General features: G+C 40.2%; 1 protein-coding gene across 1 annotated transcript; it reads left to right on the top strand.

Annotated features, from left to right (window-relative positions):
* The first annotated feature begins 7230 nt into the window (after positions 1-7230).
* Positions 7231-15332, top strand: LOC100540180 (thiamine transporter 2-like). The gene is made up of 4 exons (XM_010716418.3): positions 7231-9572; positions 11793-11972; positions 12271-13087; positions 14537-15332. Exons 2-4 carry the CDS (start codon positions 11826-11828, stop codon positions 14731-14733), a joined length of 1161 nt encoding a protein of 386 aa, XP_010714720.1. The 5' UTR covers positions 7231-9572; positions 11793-11825; the 3' UTR covers positions 14734-15332.

Raw genomic sequence — 15332 nt, 5'->3', positions numbered from 1 at the left:
TTTAGTAGGTTATAAGATTCAACCCAGAAGAGGAGGAAATAAAAGGAAGGTTGTGAGGTAATGGGTCTGTGGGTGAAACATATATTTTTAGGGGTAGGAGTGTGGGTTGTGAAATGAAGAAAGTAAAATGTAGGTAACCAAATATTACTTAGAGAAACTGTGTCTTTTCTGTGCCCTAGTTTAATAAACCCAACCTGGGCACAGAGGAAGGTGGGCTAGTCCAGATGGGTTCATCTCAGTATGGTATACTCTTAGAAACTGAGTGACTATCCTTAATGATGCCAAAGGACTAAATTAGTATTTACTAGATGGCCAACACAGTAACATCAGACCTTCCAGACGACTGCTTTCTGAGCTCTACATTGCAAAACTTCTTGGGCTCCATTGAGGATGCATGGAAATGGGTTTGTTTAGAGTTTCTTCTACCATATACTCACTGTCATCACTTTCTGCCCATTTGTTACACATCTGAGCTATTCCACTGGAAATAGTCTGTACTGTTCCAAACACATCAACAGTATTTCATAAGTCACAGTTGTATCTTCTTGCCTCCCCAGGCCAAACTGCACTCAAGCATTGATTACTCCTGAACATTCAGCCAAAACACACAAATAATGAAGTGCCTAACGTGGATTGGGAAAAACCCATGTAGAGAGGCAAGTACACTCTGAGCTGGAACTGAAGATTATGCTATTCCCAGTGCCATTTAGTGACCCATATGAAAGGAATGTGATAGCTGCAGGCCACATCCTGGTCAGATGGAAGCTGCTGGCAGCTCCAGGGAGTTATGGGCTAAGCTGAGCTTTAAGTGACTCCTCCTAAGTTAGAGCTCAAGGATGCAGTCATAGTTCGTTCAGAATTACATACCTTCTATTCTTCATAGACTGTCAGTACCTCTCACAAAGTGTACATTCCTGTTATTCCTTACTAGAAATGTAAAATTTTAGAGATAAATAAAATTCAACTTTAGAACAGATTTATATTCAGAAAAATCCATTTCTCTATATAGTGGCCAGAACTCAGGGAAGCTATGGCACATGCCTTGCAGCACACACGTCTCACATTAGTTAGGAATGCTTGTGCTCAGTGCCACTGCCATTGGTCAAGGGACAGGAAAAAAGGCAATAAATATCCCATACTTCTCTATAAAACTGCTTTATATATCATGATAGAATGCCATGTAAACAAATAACTGCTAAAATCACAATGCTCTCAGTATGCCTCCTGATCTGTTCTACGCACTATCTGTCAGCACTAGCCAATGCAGCAAAATGCCTAACCAGAATGATAACAACTGAAATGACAGAACTCTAGGTTGACAGCTTTTTATTTTCCTTAAATATAATAGTTAAACATGAATAACTTATTTCTAAACTATAGATACTATAGATACTAAGAAGTGTCAAGTTGGCAATGAAGGATTCTCTATCATCCCCACTTTTTTTTCAAATGATTGCCTAGTGAAAGCCTGTATTTATTTATTTTTTTTTAAAGCAGGAAGACACACCATCTGCCAATAAGATATGAAAATTAGGCATTGGGTTATCAAGCCTCATTCCTCTGTTTCCACACTTCTGTTTCACTCTAGCATCGAAACTAGGAAACACTCCAGCTGCCTTGGAAAGAGAATTTTCTAAGATTGTTGAAACATTTTCTTATCTGTAGATTAGCATCATGATCATCAAAAGCACTAAGCAAGCAGTAAGCTAAAAAAAATTACTTGTAAAACTTCTTTCTGAAAAGGACATCCATTTGTCAGAGTTATCTCACCACAGCTTTGACCTCCCCTTACCTATTCCTAATTAAGTACAAGCAGTTTGGATACTGGAGCAGTGATGCAACCCAGCTAGTGCTCAGCTCATACTCCTGTCCATGTCCTACCTCCGGTTCCTATCAGAGCCCTTTGCTGGTGCTGTGCCTAGTGTCACAGATGGCTGCTGTATCATGGGTGTACTCCTTTTACCTCACAGTTCATTTGATTTAAGAAATTAGATCGAGGTGTAAAACAAAACTCATCGTAAGGACCTCAGACTCAGAGGAAAATGTTCCTTTTTAAGTACTTAGATTGTACAAAGTACCCTCGATTTATTTGCACAATGTAGTTAAAAATCAACAAAAGTTGCAATGCAAATGGCTGAAGAAAGCTGCCTGGCAAGTCCCGACTTACCTAGCTCATAACCATATCTTATCTGTCTTCACATTTACAACACAATCACAGGGAAGGGGAAAAAAAAAAAAGAGAGAGAGAGGGAGAGAGAGAAAGGAAAAATTACTGGTAAGTTTTACATCTTCAAAGAAAATGGAAACATGGGTAGCAAGCTCAAGGCAGCCACTAAAGGTCTGCTGGACATCTAGCTGTGGGTGGTCAGCACTGGACCAAACCAATGCAGTTAATGTCGCAACACTGATCTAGTTTGGGGGCTGCACAGACAGCCCTATGCTAAAGGGCCACATGAGGAATTCAGGCCAGCAGCACTACCTGCACCCATCTCACACCTTGTTGCCTCAGTGAGGTGCGCCATCTTGGGGAAGGCCGCAGCTGTGTGGGCAGGGCTGTGCCCAGAAGTCTCTTTGGCAAAGCACAAGAGGCAACAGTCACAAGCTATGAGAAGGGAAATTTGTATCCCACAGTGGAAAAAACATCTTCACAGTGATGGTGGTGAGGCACTGGGACAGGTTATTCAGGAGGGGATGTGAAAGCTCAGTCTGAATACCTTAAAACTTAACTGGCCACAACCCTACCCTAAGCGTGATCTTTTGTTTGAGTTCCTCTCCAAGCTGTAATCAAGCCCACATTATTATTATTATTATTATTATTATTATTATTATTATTATTATTATTATTATTATTTTACCTCCTGACATTTCTGCCAGGACTGTCCTTTTCTTCTTTCAGTTTCCTAGCTTGTTTCTTCCTGACATTTCTTTTGTTACAAGTTTCTTGGCTTTCTCCCCTACTATTTTCCCTCCTTAGATCCTTTCACAAACCCTCCTCTCTCCCTGTTAATAAACTTGCAGTAGGACAAAATGCCAAAGCATAGATCCAAAAAGTTTTCAACCTCTCTTAAAATTCCTCTGCTTTTGTTCCAGGGGCCAGAAAGAAAGTTGGGGAAGCACACCACATTCCTACTGTATGTCTTTTAAAAGATGATGTGAAGGCAGACTAGATGCTGAAACTGCAAAGCAGTTCTGTTAGAGCTGTAAAAAGAGCAGAAACAACTGGGAAAATAGAAACTTTTCCAGGGTAATACTGGGAAAACAGTAGTTCTGAGCAGTTTGAAGACAGTAAAACACAAGATCTGGGAAGACAGCTCTCAGGCTCTGGCTGCAAAGCCACTGCCTTCACATCCCCTCTTTCCTGTGTCATGAGACTGTTGTGTCCACATCATGTGCTGCTTCTTTTATGCCAAAGGGCTTTTACCCACAACACCATGCTCTGAAATTCTGAAGGGACTTGAGAACTGAGCCTTGATAAACATCCCTGTACCAGTGGAAAAAGGGGCATTATTTCTAGAGGGCAAGCATGCCCCATTACTCTCCCTATCACAGAGCAGTGGAATTGGACAGTGCAGAAACAGATCTGATTTCCCCAAGTACATAAGAATTCCATAAATGAGATACATGTGTTTTCATGCAAAGTTGTGCACGTGAGAAGCTGTATACACATGGGGAATTTAGGACTGCTCATGATTTGGAAAACAGCTTGAAACACTTTGAAAATATGGGCCCACAGTGATAACCTATTTGACTAAGTGGTTCTGTTATGAGATTCCAGAAGTCATACAAGTGCAAGGCCTAAAGCATACCATTAACTACCATTAAAATTAACTCAGAAGAGGGATTTTATAAATCACTGGTTAGTATGCTACAGCTTATAGTCATTGTTATATGGGCTTAGGTCTAATAGCAAATAGAATTGAAAAAAACATCTTTTACCTACAGTAATGTTAGATACTGGCTGTATCTTTACCTATTGTCTAAAATTAGAATTATATTGACAATTTTTAATTGACTGGCAATTTACCCAAACTTCCATTTTTAGCTGTCTACACAAAGAGATATTTTATTATACACTACTGTCCTTGGATAGACTGCTGAAAATAAATAATTACAGCAATATGGTTGATCAACCAGGAAAAGGAGAACTAAACAGGAAACTCCCTTCTGTAATTTCCAATTGCTTAAAACAGAGCAAAGGGCAGGAGAAGGCACCAGCTCAAAGGAACATATGAGCAGAGCCAAAACAGGAGATTTAGACATTGCATAATCCTCAATGATGAAATATACAATAAATCCCAAGCACAAAAGCTCCACACATAACTCGTTCAGTCTCTCTAATGTTACTGTGATGCAACAGTAATTTCATTACGTTTAGCACTTGCATGACTGTGTGTCAAAAATCCTTGTACGAAGGAAGAAACTAGCTTTCACCAAGTACGTGTTACACCTTGTTAGGAACAGTTCTACAAATAGTACTGAATGAAAATGGTCTGATGCAGTCACGGACAAATTATATGCCTGTTGGAAGAAATGAACCTCAGATATTATGAGAGCACAGGCTATGAAGAGAATGGTATGATGGTATGATTTGATCTATCAAGGTGCTGTTTGCCTGCTGTTTCTTACTACAAGACCAAAAGCTGAATATCTGGTGTTCTACAGGAAGATCTCTCTAGTTCAAAACTAATGTTATTCTGTCCTGTAGTCCCTTTTGGTATTCAATCACCTTTTCACAGAAGTAGACCTCTGAAAGTTGAAGGCAAAAAAAAAAATTGAAATGATGGATGAAAAAGAGCCCCTCTCCACCCCTCCTCTGCCCCTCTTCCCCCCTCCCAAAAAAAAACTTCCTACCAATCCGAGCTATTGTTTACATTAAATTTGCTGTAGTACAACTCCATCTTCCTTCTAATCTCTGAAGGAAGGAAGGAATCTAAGAAATTCAGGTACAGTCAAAGAAAATATTATAGCTAATGTTTCTCAACGCTAAAGAAATTGAGAACTGCTTTTTTTCTGCCTTTTTTTTTCTACAAAGGTAAGGAAGAAAGGAAGAAATCACTTAAGAGGATACAAAATGTATCACCCAAAATGGTTTGGGAAAACTGTGTCATTTGCAAACAAAAAGGAAATTGCTTACAAAAAGTGAATGTGATTTACTGTCTTATCCTGGAAATCACACACACAGCAATCTTTTTATACAGGAGTCATCTTACTTCAATTCTGCATGTTTGTCAGTGCTTTTCCAGTAGTATTGCATGGTTGAGAATATTCCAGAAATGTACAGAGCGCAATAATCTGGATAAGGAGAGAGTAGTTGGAGCCAAAATCCACAGCCTGAACATCAAGTTGCTTTCCAGTATTAACAAATGTGAGTTTGCACTTAAAAATATTTTGAAGTATTTAATGCATTCAAAAAAAATTCAATTCATAAAGGTAGAAAAAAGCCTCACTATGTCTTGGCAATGATGAAGGAGAGAGATGTGACATTTTCCAGATTTGTAGATAAGAATAGAGACAGGCAAAAAAAAAAAAGGTAATTAATTTTATTAGAAACACAGCTCTACGTAAGCTGAATTGTTCATGAATCAGGAAACCAATACAGGTTTGCCTAAAAATTAGAAGAGAATATTTTATAAAACCTGAAGGAACTTTTTCTCTAGCAGTCTGTGGTTCTTTTCTTGAACTGACATAATAAAAGGAGAAAAGGAAGAACCAAATAAAGTGAAGTGATAAAGTTTTGGGCTGACCTTGAACTCCCTGACTGAAGGTTTTACCAGACTCAACATTTAGAGCATTCCATCTCTCCAGGCTGCTTAGTACATGTTTGACACAGTCAGGATTTTCTTATGTATAACACGAAGACTAGCATAAAACTTTCCAGTTAGTTTTGTTAGTTTTGGATTGCCAAACTAGGAAAAAAAAATACTAATATCATTTAATGGCTCTGTCAAGGGCATTAGCAGAGTGGCCATGGACACAGGGCTTCTGAAGTGTTGCAATCAGTGTAGCTTTTCAGCACTAAGCAGGTACATTATGGGGACTTTCCTAAGGGGAGATTTAAACCATAGTTGCCTAAAACAGCTGGCTCAGGCTTCCCTGTCCTACACTTTTCCCAAGGAAGCCAAGCTCTAGGTCCTTCCATTATGAATCTTACAGATTCTTTTATATAACACAATCACCTTGCTTATCTGCCCTATACCTTTAAAACACCTTCTGGACCTTAGCTCTTCAACTCTTGATTTCTGTAAGAGACGTTTTAGGGCCCTGGCAAGAACAGTGTTGCTTTAACTCCCTTTAATAAACATTTGCCAAGGTCTTTTTCCTCTCCTATGATTTCCCCCCCTTGTCTGCTTCAAGCACAACTTCCTTGTTATTTCCAAAATCTGGTCTGGACGACATTAGCCAACCCACTGGACTGCTCCTATCACTTGCCACAGAATTCTTTTGCTGAGGCCCATGGCTGGCATTTTAAGGAATGCGCTATTCCTAGCTTCACAGGATTGCTGACAAGCTTCAGGGTCTGCTGGAAACAACAAGAGATCATTCTGCAAGAACTAGAGCCAGAAATTCTGCTCTAACAAAAGACATTTTAAACTAAGCTCTCTGGGCTTGACAGAAATATGCTAATCCAAACGAACTGTGCTTAACAAGAACATTTTTGCCTGGACTTTTTAAATCTAGACTTCCTCAGATCGGAGAATGGTCCTTTTTATGCTTCATTTTTGCACTGAGGGTCCTGTGAATGGTAGCCATACTGCCAGCATAAAGCATAAACTATAACTGCTGCCTCTGAAACAACCATGTTTACACTCTCACCTGGGACAAAAATGCCTACCTAATATTTGTCCAACTACAGGTGTTTGGTTACTGCTATCCAAACCTGTCTGAGATGGCAAGGAGTCAGTGTTAGAAGAATCAATTGAAAGAATCTACTAGCAAAATGATGCATGTGTAACTTCTCAAATGTCATTAGAGGTTTAACATTTAATGAAACATCCAGCTAGTTATGTGCACTTGTCTAGACACAACACGTGTTCTTCCAGCAGGACTCGGGCAGTCACAATGATTCAAACTCTCCCACAGTGTCTATATCATGAGATGCACTTTGAGGGGGAAAAAAAAGTAGAGCAGAGGTGCTGAAACTTCCTATCCGAGTTGAGAAAATGTAAATTTTTACTCTGAAACGAGATATCCTTCCATGACAATAGGACAAAGGAAAACTGCCACAAATGGGAGGTTTGTAGGATAAACAGGTCAAGCCTACAAAGGAACACGCCTCAGAGAGTGATCTTTCAACATGGGAAGTTGCTAATAAATTCTCTCAGGTTTTTCCTCCCATCTCTGTGGCAATACACAGCAAGTCACCATTAGTCACTAAAAGTATTAACCAATTCAGATGAGATTTGCTTGACCTAAAATATCATTTCCTTTGTGCTACTTAACCAAAGATGATTATGCAATGAACGTCTAAAACACCACTTAAAGTGTTCTCTGAAGTAAATCATATATCATTACAAACCAAACAAACAAAAAGAAAAAGAAAAACAAACAAAAACACAAATAGGATGGCAAAGTTCCCAGGTCCAGCCATCAAATAGAGGTAATTCCAGGAGACTTATTTGCATACAGCACACATCCGTGAATGACCAAAACGCCCTCCAAGTTCTCAAGGTGGAGAATGAATAGATACTTTTGTCCTTTCCTGATGTACTAAAAGCATGACTTTTTATTATTTTTTTTCCTTTTTAGTTAGTTGCAGACTCGAACTGAAATAGAAAGAGGAGGTTTAACATTTCTGTCAGAAATGAGTGAGAGTTGGCACAAGCCCTAACTCCAGAGACTAATGAATTTTCTTCAGACCCAAGCCAACCCATGAACCTTGGCTGGCTCACTAATGTGGAGCTAACAGCTTTTACAGGAGTAGATTGAGGTTGACAATGTTGAGAAAATAGGCCATAATTTTTACTGCATTTGGTACTTCATGAAAGTGATCTTTCACTCATACGAATGACATGTGGTTCGTATCAAGAGAGAATTAAACACAATTTTCATATTAGCCACAGAGAAATATATGTTTCAATCATTTTTCTTTCAGAAAAGAAGAGCTCAAAGCCAACTTGTGAACCACACCAACAATCAAGGTGATGGTGAAAGATAGCTTGGCAGTTGAAACAGAAATTCAACCACATCTCTCACTGGATCATTTATCCAGAAATACCATCAAGCTGCTGTACTTCCTAGAGACACTGATGGTTTCCATGACAGTGAAAGAGCTGACAGACGTACTGTCTCTGGGGCAGAGGAAAAATAGACCCCACACAAAATCAAAAGGGGAAGATGCCTCAAAGTTCACATAGAACTTCAGTCTGAACGATTAATTTTGCAGAGAACAGTACCAGCAGGTATCTTCACAAGCTAGATGTTTGCTTTCCATTTCTGCCCTATGGCTCCTTTGAACTATACCACTTTTCATGCCTCAGCTAAGTGCTGCAATGGACCAAACTTTCTTTGTGCCAGAGAAAAAAATTGATAACACTCCATTACTTCTAAGCTTCCCAGAGTTTGATAGTTTTCTTAACAGACAGGGAGCAACCCAGAGAGCTGCAATGCAGATCACTGCAATGCAAACAAGCATGCCATACTCCCTGTAAGGACTTGGAAGACTCCCAAGGGGACATCTACTGTAATTCAGGTGGTACTTTCCCAGTCTTTCATGAACAGAAGGGTGTTGACTTGTTACATTTAATTCACCAAAGAAAATGCAACAAAAGAAAATCCAACTGTGGCTTATATTCCACAAAGCTAAAGACAATAAAGTTAATTTTCCTCTAGCTAATAAGAGAAAACTAAGGAGGATAAAGCACTCCTGGGACAGCACAGTATACAATAGAGGAGCTAAAACATGGCTCCACAAGCAGATTACGTTTACCTTGTCATTACAAAAACTCATCTCAAAACTTTTACATACTCCGGGCTACTCTGCTAGCATGTTCTAACAAGAGCTCCAGGCCTTCCTTATGCAAACACGTCAGTATGCCACCACTTAAGTGTTGCCAATGAGAAGAATGAAACTTCCAGTGACACAGAACAATGATGAATGACAAAGCTCTCAGTTCCATCCCGCACTGCTACCAGCAGTCACTACCCTGTGTGGTGCAGATGGAAATGTTCACTCTAGCAACATGTGAGTAAGAGCGACTGCTCTGGAGCCCTGTCTTTGTTAAACATTTGGAACAGACAAAGAGGAAAATATTTGGGAAGAGAATTAGCGCTATTTGCTTTTCATTCAGTCAACCATCAAACCATATTTTCTGCCTCAATTTTCTGCTGCCTTTGGGCAAGAAAAGGCCAGGATTTTCTGGTCTGTTCCTTTAAGGATGTTGAAAGTGAGCCAGCGAGAAGTGTTCTCAGAGGTGGTGTCCTCACAACAAGTTGAACTACTAGAACAGGACAAGCAAGGAAGCCAAATAGAGTCCAGAAGCCGCAATTCACAGAGGACAGCTGAAGAAAGACTGTAGATCCCAAAAGGGGACCTTTCCTGTGGAAACAAGAAAGGAGGGGCTCAAGCACACAAGGTATGATTATATAAGCTTTGGAAATCAGAAATCCAACAGTGATGAAAGAAAAATGGAGGGGAGGAGAGCACTTTGGTGGGGAACTAAGGGGCCAAGACAGGCTGCGTAGGAGAAGAGCTGGTGGGCCCTCGCACCAAGTAAGAAATGATGGAATGTACTGGGAAAACAAGAAACAGCTGGTTTTTCTGTGGCTACACACCAAGGCTTTTCAGCAACTCTCCAAAATTCAAGAAAATCCTAGAGTTATAAAAGATAAATTGATTGTAAGATGTGGATAAATGAGAGCAAGTCTGTTCTCTCTGCCTTAAGCATGAACACACAGATTTTGATGTCAGAAGTTTGTGATTATGAATGCAGAAAGGAGCAATGGTATCAGTGCCTGGCAGAGCCAAGCTGGGACTGCAGCAGAGCTCTTTGTGATTCTGGGGTGCAAGGGGAGTGTGCCCACTGCTACAAAGAGAGAGGTACTCACCTCCTGCTCCTCACAGACAGAGCAGGCTATCCTCACAAGCCCCTAGCACTTCCTGGCTCTGCACATCTGTTAAATTGAATGGGAAACTTCTCATCTGAAGTATCTGCTAGTCATGCAAAGGTGCCTCCAGTAGTAAGCCTACAGAAAAACACTACCTCTAACCGTGCACATGCTGGGAAAGGAAGGATGCTCAAACCAGGGTGCATCTGAAGATTTATTTGTACACAGCTCAAAACAGAGATTGCTGCACGAGATATTACAACCTTACCACAAATGGCCAGTGTCAGACATGCAGGTCACAGCACTGAGTCACAGGAAATGCAGCAGTCTATGGGCGCCCCAGCAATCTGCTCATGTCCCACTCACATCTGAAGATGTAGAATATTTTGAAGGGTACATGAAATCTGCCACACTTTCACTCCATACGGCCTACTGGGTATAGAACAAACCCAGCAGGATCCAAAACAGACAGGCATATTTAACTTGAGAATCTAGTTTGAAAAAGGAAAAGATACAAACTGGGTAAGTCACAGAATTAACCTCTATTGATGCTCTGCATTGAAGTGCTAGAAACGCTTTTCAGCCCCTCTTCCTGATGCCTGTCTCAGAGTCTTTGTGCCACATGAAGCTCCCATATGGTGTCAGGATGCTGTAAGGCATTAAAGGTTATTAAAGAAAAGAAGAGTAGGAGGATGTTTTGGTGACCAGTTTAGGCAGAGCCCAAAGTTGTCCTTGCCAAATCCACGTTCACAGCACAAGCAACTCCAACAACAGGGAATGAAGAAGGGGCAAAAATGCTTTTTCTTGAATTCTATGGATGTATCGCGAATTCTTCTTGAGCACATTATTTCTTTGCTGGGGTTATCTTGCCCTCTAGTGGTTCACACTACAGAGCTGACATACAGCTGTAATTTCTGCTGTAAATCCTGCAAAATTTATGCAGAAGTTGCGCATAAAATGAAATAATTCCAATTCTGTTTGATTTACACTGTTTCTATGTCATCATTGGGAAAATCTGAAGTCATGATATGAAGTTATACAAGATGTAAAATGCTTGCTACCTCATACTTCACATTTCACACCCCAGGTAACTTTTGTACCCTATGAGAGGATCCTCCACCCAGCCAGCCTAGAGTGACACTGTCAACATGTGCACAAATATCTTCATTTGTTTTGGAAGAAACCTTCCTCTTTTATTATTATTTTTTTTTTTTAATCTTAATTTTTGAGGAAAATGGTGCCCACAAAATACTTCTATTTTAAGACAAAGACAATATTTTGCCTGAAAAAAAGTTGTTAGGAAGAAAAACAGAGACAGAAATAGCATCTAGAAACAGGAACCCTACAGTCTATCTCCAGAAGCTAGACTGCATAAGTTTAGATTCCTGATATTATCTAGATCAACATGAATATGGAATGTAACTTACACTGTACTCATTTCCTCTGCATGCTCCCACGTCATATCCAATCACAGTACTCAGCTATCTTTATCTAGGAAAGCTCTTCCTGTGGTTAGCTTGCTCAGTACAGAATGAATGACAGTGTAATTTGTCTCTCATTTACAGATCTTCCAAATCTTTATACACTGTCAGCAGAGAAACAGCAGATGTATGTACAGAATGTGCAGAAAGCTTTTCATTTTTGAGCTAAGAAAGATGTTTTCCAGATGCCAACATTTAAAGAACACTACTTAGCACAAGAAACCAGAAAATATATTGAATGACAAAACATCTTTGTGTTTTGGGCAGTGTCAGCTAAGAAACCTCTTCCCCAGCTTTGCCATGGGCTGCTGGAATAAGGAAAACAACACCTGGACTTTTCCCACCCTGATCCTCTGCCTCTACGGATTCTTCTACATGATGAAGCCATCAGAACCTTTTCTAACCCCTTACCTAACTGAACCAGATAAAAACCTGACAATAGATGAGGTATGATTTTCTCTGCTTTTTGTGGTTCCACTGAGAACATGAAATGAAATGTAGAACTTTACATGAAGTTTTAAACAGCCTTGGCAGGTTACAGTTTGCAGGTGGCATAAATGAAAACGATCTGAAATACACATGAACATGGTTTGTAAAACTTAAGATTCAGTACTGTTTAATAGACTCATGATGCTTCAGAACAGAGTGTTTCTATATATGACATTTTTTCATCCCTTCTATAAGTCAATTTAAATAAATGAACTTATTTTCACCAAAAAGAATTAGACTTCTTCTTCACTTCCAGGTTACCAACCAGATTTTCCCAGTTTGGACATACTCCTACCTCGCACTCCTTGTCCCCGTCTTCCTGATCACTGACTACGTGCGCTACAAGCCCATCCTCCTCCTCCAGGGCATCAGCTTCATTGTCACGTGGCTCCTGCTCCTCTTTGCACATGGGCTGGTGGCCATGCAGGTGATGGAATTCTTCTACGGGATGGTGACAGCCACCGAGGTTGCCTACTACGCCTACATCTACAGCGTCGTCAGCACTGATCACTATCAGAGAGTGACGAGCTATTGCAGGAGTATCACTCTTGTTGCAGCCACCCTTGCTGCTGTGCTGGGGCAGCTCCTGGTTTCCTTAGCAGACGTATCTTACTTTCACCTCAATGCCATTACTCTGGCTTCCGTCTCCCTGGCCTTTGCGTGCTCTTTTCTCCTCCCAATGCCTCAAAAGAGCATGTTCTTCCATAGGAAGGGCGTCTCAGAAACCCTCCCACAACCAGGCAAAGTTGTGGCTGGGCTCAGTTCCAACACGTCATTGAGCTGCCAAGAGGACAATGACTGTGCAGCTGCTGACACGGGACCGACTCCAGCACAGCAGGCTCAGCAGCCCGAGCCCCAGCACCACGTGCTGAGAGTACTGGTGCAGCTGGGCAAGGACCTGAGGGATTGCTACAGCTCTAGGAAGCTTCTTTACTGGTCCCTGTGGTGGGCTTTGGCTACGGCAGGCTTTAACCAAGTTGTGAACTACATCCAAGTGCTGTGGGACTTCCGAGCCCCGTCCCACAGCTCTGCAGTGTACAATGGAGCTGTTGAAGCAGTGGCAACATTCTTGAGTAAGTTATATTCTAAGAATCAAAGGTAGCCCCAGAAGTTTTACTTTAGAACATTTTTTCAGTTCTTTTTCATTGCAGATGCTGCAGGAAAGCTGTATACATGTTGTGCATTCAAAATGTTGTTCTTTGATGTACAGAATAGTGCACATGTGAGCAAAGCTATTATTCTATACGACTGGGGCAACAAACTTTATCCTACTGGTATGCAGAGAGCGTAAATCCCACGAATCTTACATTCATTTGAAGGCACACATGCCTCTTTTGACAAGGTTTTGAATTTTGTTTTCTATTCTCTCCACAGCCTCCCTGCCAACCAAGTAGCATTACAGTTCCCGTAGCAATAGCATAAAGATGAGTTTTCCATAAATATTTTACACACGAAGAGCATATACCTCTCATTAAGAGCTGTCTCTAGTGAAACATTCTTGCACAGCAGGAAGCAAAGAATTTCAGTCATTTCAAGATATGGAGGTTTACAGGAAAAATCGATTACTCAGTTCGCAATGGTACTGGTGTTAACAATTACTCTTGCATCAGGAGCAGATGTCCACACTGCACAAGCAAAGTAATGTTATCCAAAGGCAACGTAAGAGGATACCACTCTGACTTGGCAGCATTTCACATTCATATTGTGCTGCTGTAGAAGTAATTGGGATGTGATCCAACAGAAAATTTAAATATATCTTCATTGTAACTGGCCATGCACTACCCTTACTGTCATTGAGAACCAAATACTTCTAAGTTTAAAAATTACTCTCATATGGAGGTAGACAGCTAACTTAGACCAACTGAATGATACACTAAAAACACTTAACTCCAATAGTGCCTACTCTATGAGGAATACTTCTCATGGCAATGCTTAGTTCTCACTGCAGAGGTTTTTAAATTGTATGAGATCCCATAAGACGGTTATCTGGATGGCTTACCTTCAAAATAGATGTGTTTTTGTAGGAAACCCACTAAGATTAAGTAGCACCTACCCTTTCTCTCTCTTTTTTTTTTTCTCCTGAGTATATTCACTTGATATTTTACAGAAGTCCTCCTTTTTTGGGGATCTTTGCTCCTTATTGAGCTGCACAGACCTAAACAATTGACCTAGGAGGTAACAGCTTGCTAGCTTGTCTACAGTGTAAGCTCATAGAAACTGGAAGGATTGTTCCTCAAGCTCCAAACAGCATTCCTAAATCTCTCCCTTGAAGCGCATGCTTATTCACAAATAATGAATCCTTACACAGGACAGATCATCCAAGAAGTGGAATAAAACACTAAGAAAAGAATGGCAGATACTTCAAATTGTCTATAAACAACCAGTCATCTGTCCAATTTCAGGACTAGTCTACTTCATTATTCAGTGCTGCCTTTTGGTAGATGATGGTGGCAAGCCTTAGTGATACAGGCAATATAACAGATAAAATGTTTGCTTCTTTCTTATTATTTTTTATTTTCTAGGCTCGGTAGCATCTTTCATGGTAGCATATGTGAAAATGAACTGGGACCTGTTTGGAGAACTGGCATTAGGAATCTTCTCCACAATGGATGCTGTTTCTTTATTTCTCATGCACTTTACTACCAATATCTGGGTGTGCTATGCCAGCTACCTAATTTTCAAGGCAAGCTATATGCTCCTTATAACAATAGCAACGTAAGTATTAACCCTCACAGCTACCATGACATGCATAATAATTACAATACTTTAAGTTTACTTTGGGCATCCCTCTTTTTACTCTCATCTACTACGAGATGCAAGTGTTCAGGTAAAAACAAAGACACTTAAGCGTCTACTTATGTTCTAAGTATCCTTCTAAACAAACAAAAGAAAAGTTATTAAAAGAGCACTCAACAATTGCCTATGCAGAAGTTACTTTCCCCTTGCACATACACTGGCATAGGAGATACAAAGCGAACCAGAGGGACAGCACAACCATCTTGGAAAAGCTGATCTGGAAAAAACATCTTCTAAAAACCCCTCATGTCTGGACCACTTTGCTGATATATATAATCCTCAAAGATATTACAGTGTAAACATGAAATAAAAGAGCATGGGGCATTTAAATTCAAACAAGACATCTAATGAAATCAAGTTACTTAGTTGTCAGAAATTGAAAATATAATATATGCGAACCATTTTTATTACACCATTTATTGTATTGATAGGTTGCCTTTAGCATAAAATTTTACCATACTACTTCTTTTAACAAATAGCAAATGCACTTTTGTGCCAAAACCATAATGATCGATTCAATTA

Source organism: Meleagris gallopavo, chromosome 11 (assembly GCF_000146605.3).
Source record: "Meleagris gallopavo isolate NT-WF06-2002-E0010 breed Aviagen turkey brand Nicholas breeding stock chromosome 11, Turkey_5.1, whole genome shotgun sequence".
Lineage (NCBI taxonomy): Eukaryota > Metazoa > Chordata > Aves > Galliformes > Phasianidae > Meleagris > Meleagris gallopavo.
Note: the sequence above shows the minus strand (reverse complement) of the source record. Positions and strands in the feature narration are given on the sequence as shown.

Coding starts and splice junctions, on each gene's coding strand:
- LOC100540180 (XM_010716418.3), top strand. CDS start 11,826: ATGGGCTGCTGGAATAAGGAAAACAACACCTGGACTTTTCCCACCCTG. Junction 11,973..12,270: donor AAAACCTGACAATAGATGAG/GTATGATTTTCT, acceptor CTTCACTTCCAG/GTTACCAACCAGATTTTCCC. Junction 13,088..14,536: donor AGCAGTGGCAACATTCTTGA/GTAAGTTATATT, acceptor TTTATTTTCTAG/GCTCGGTAGCATCTTTCATG.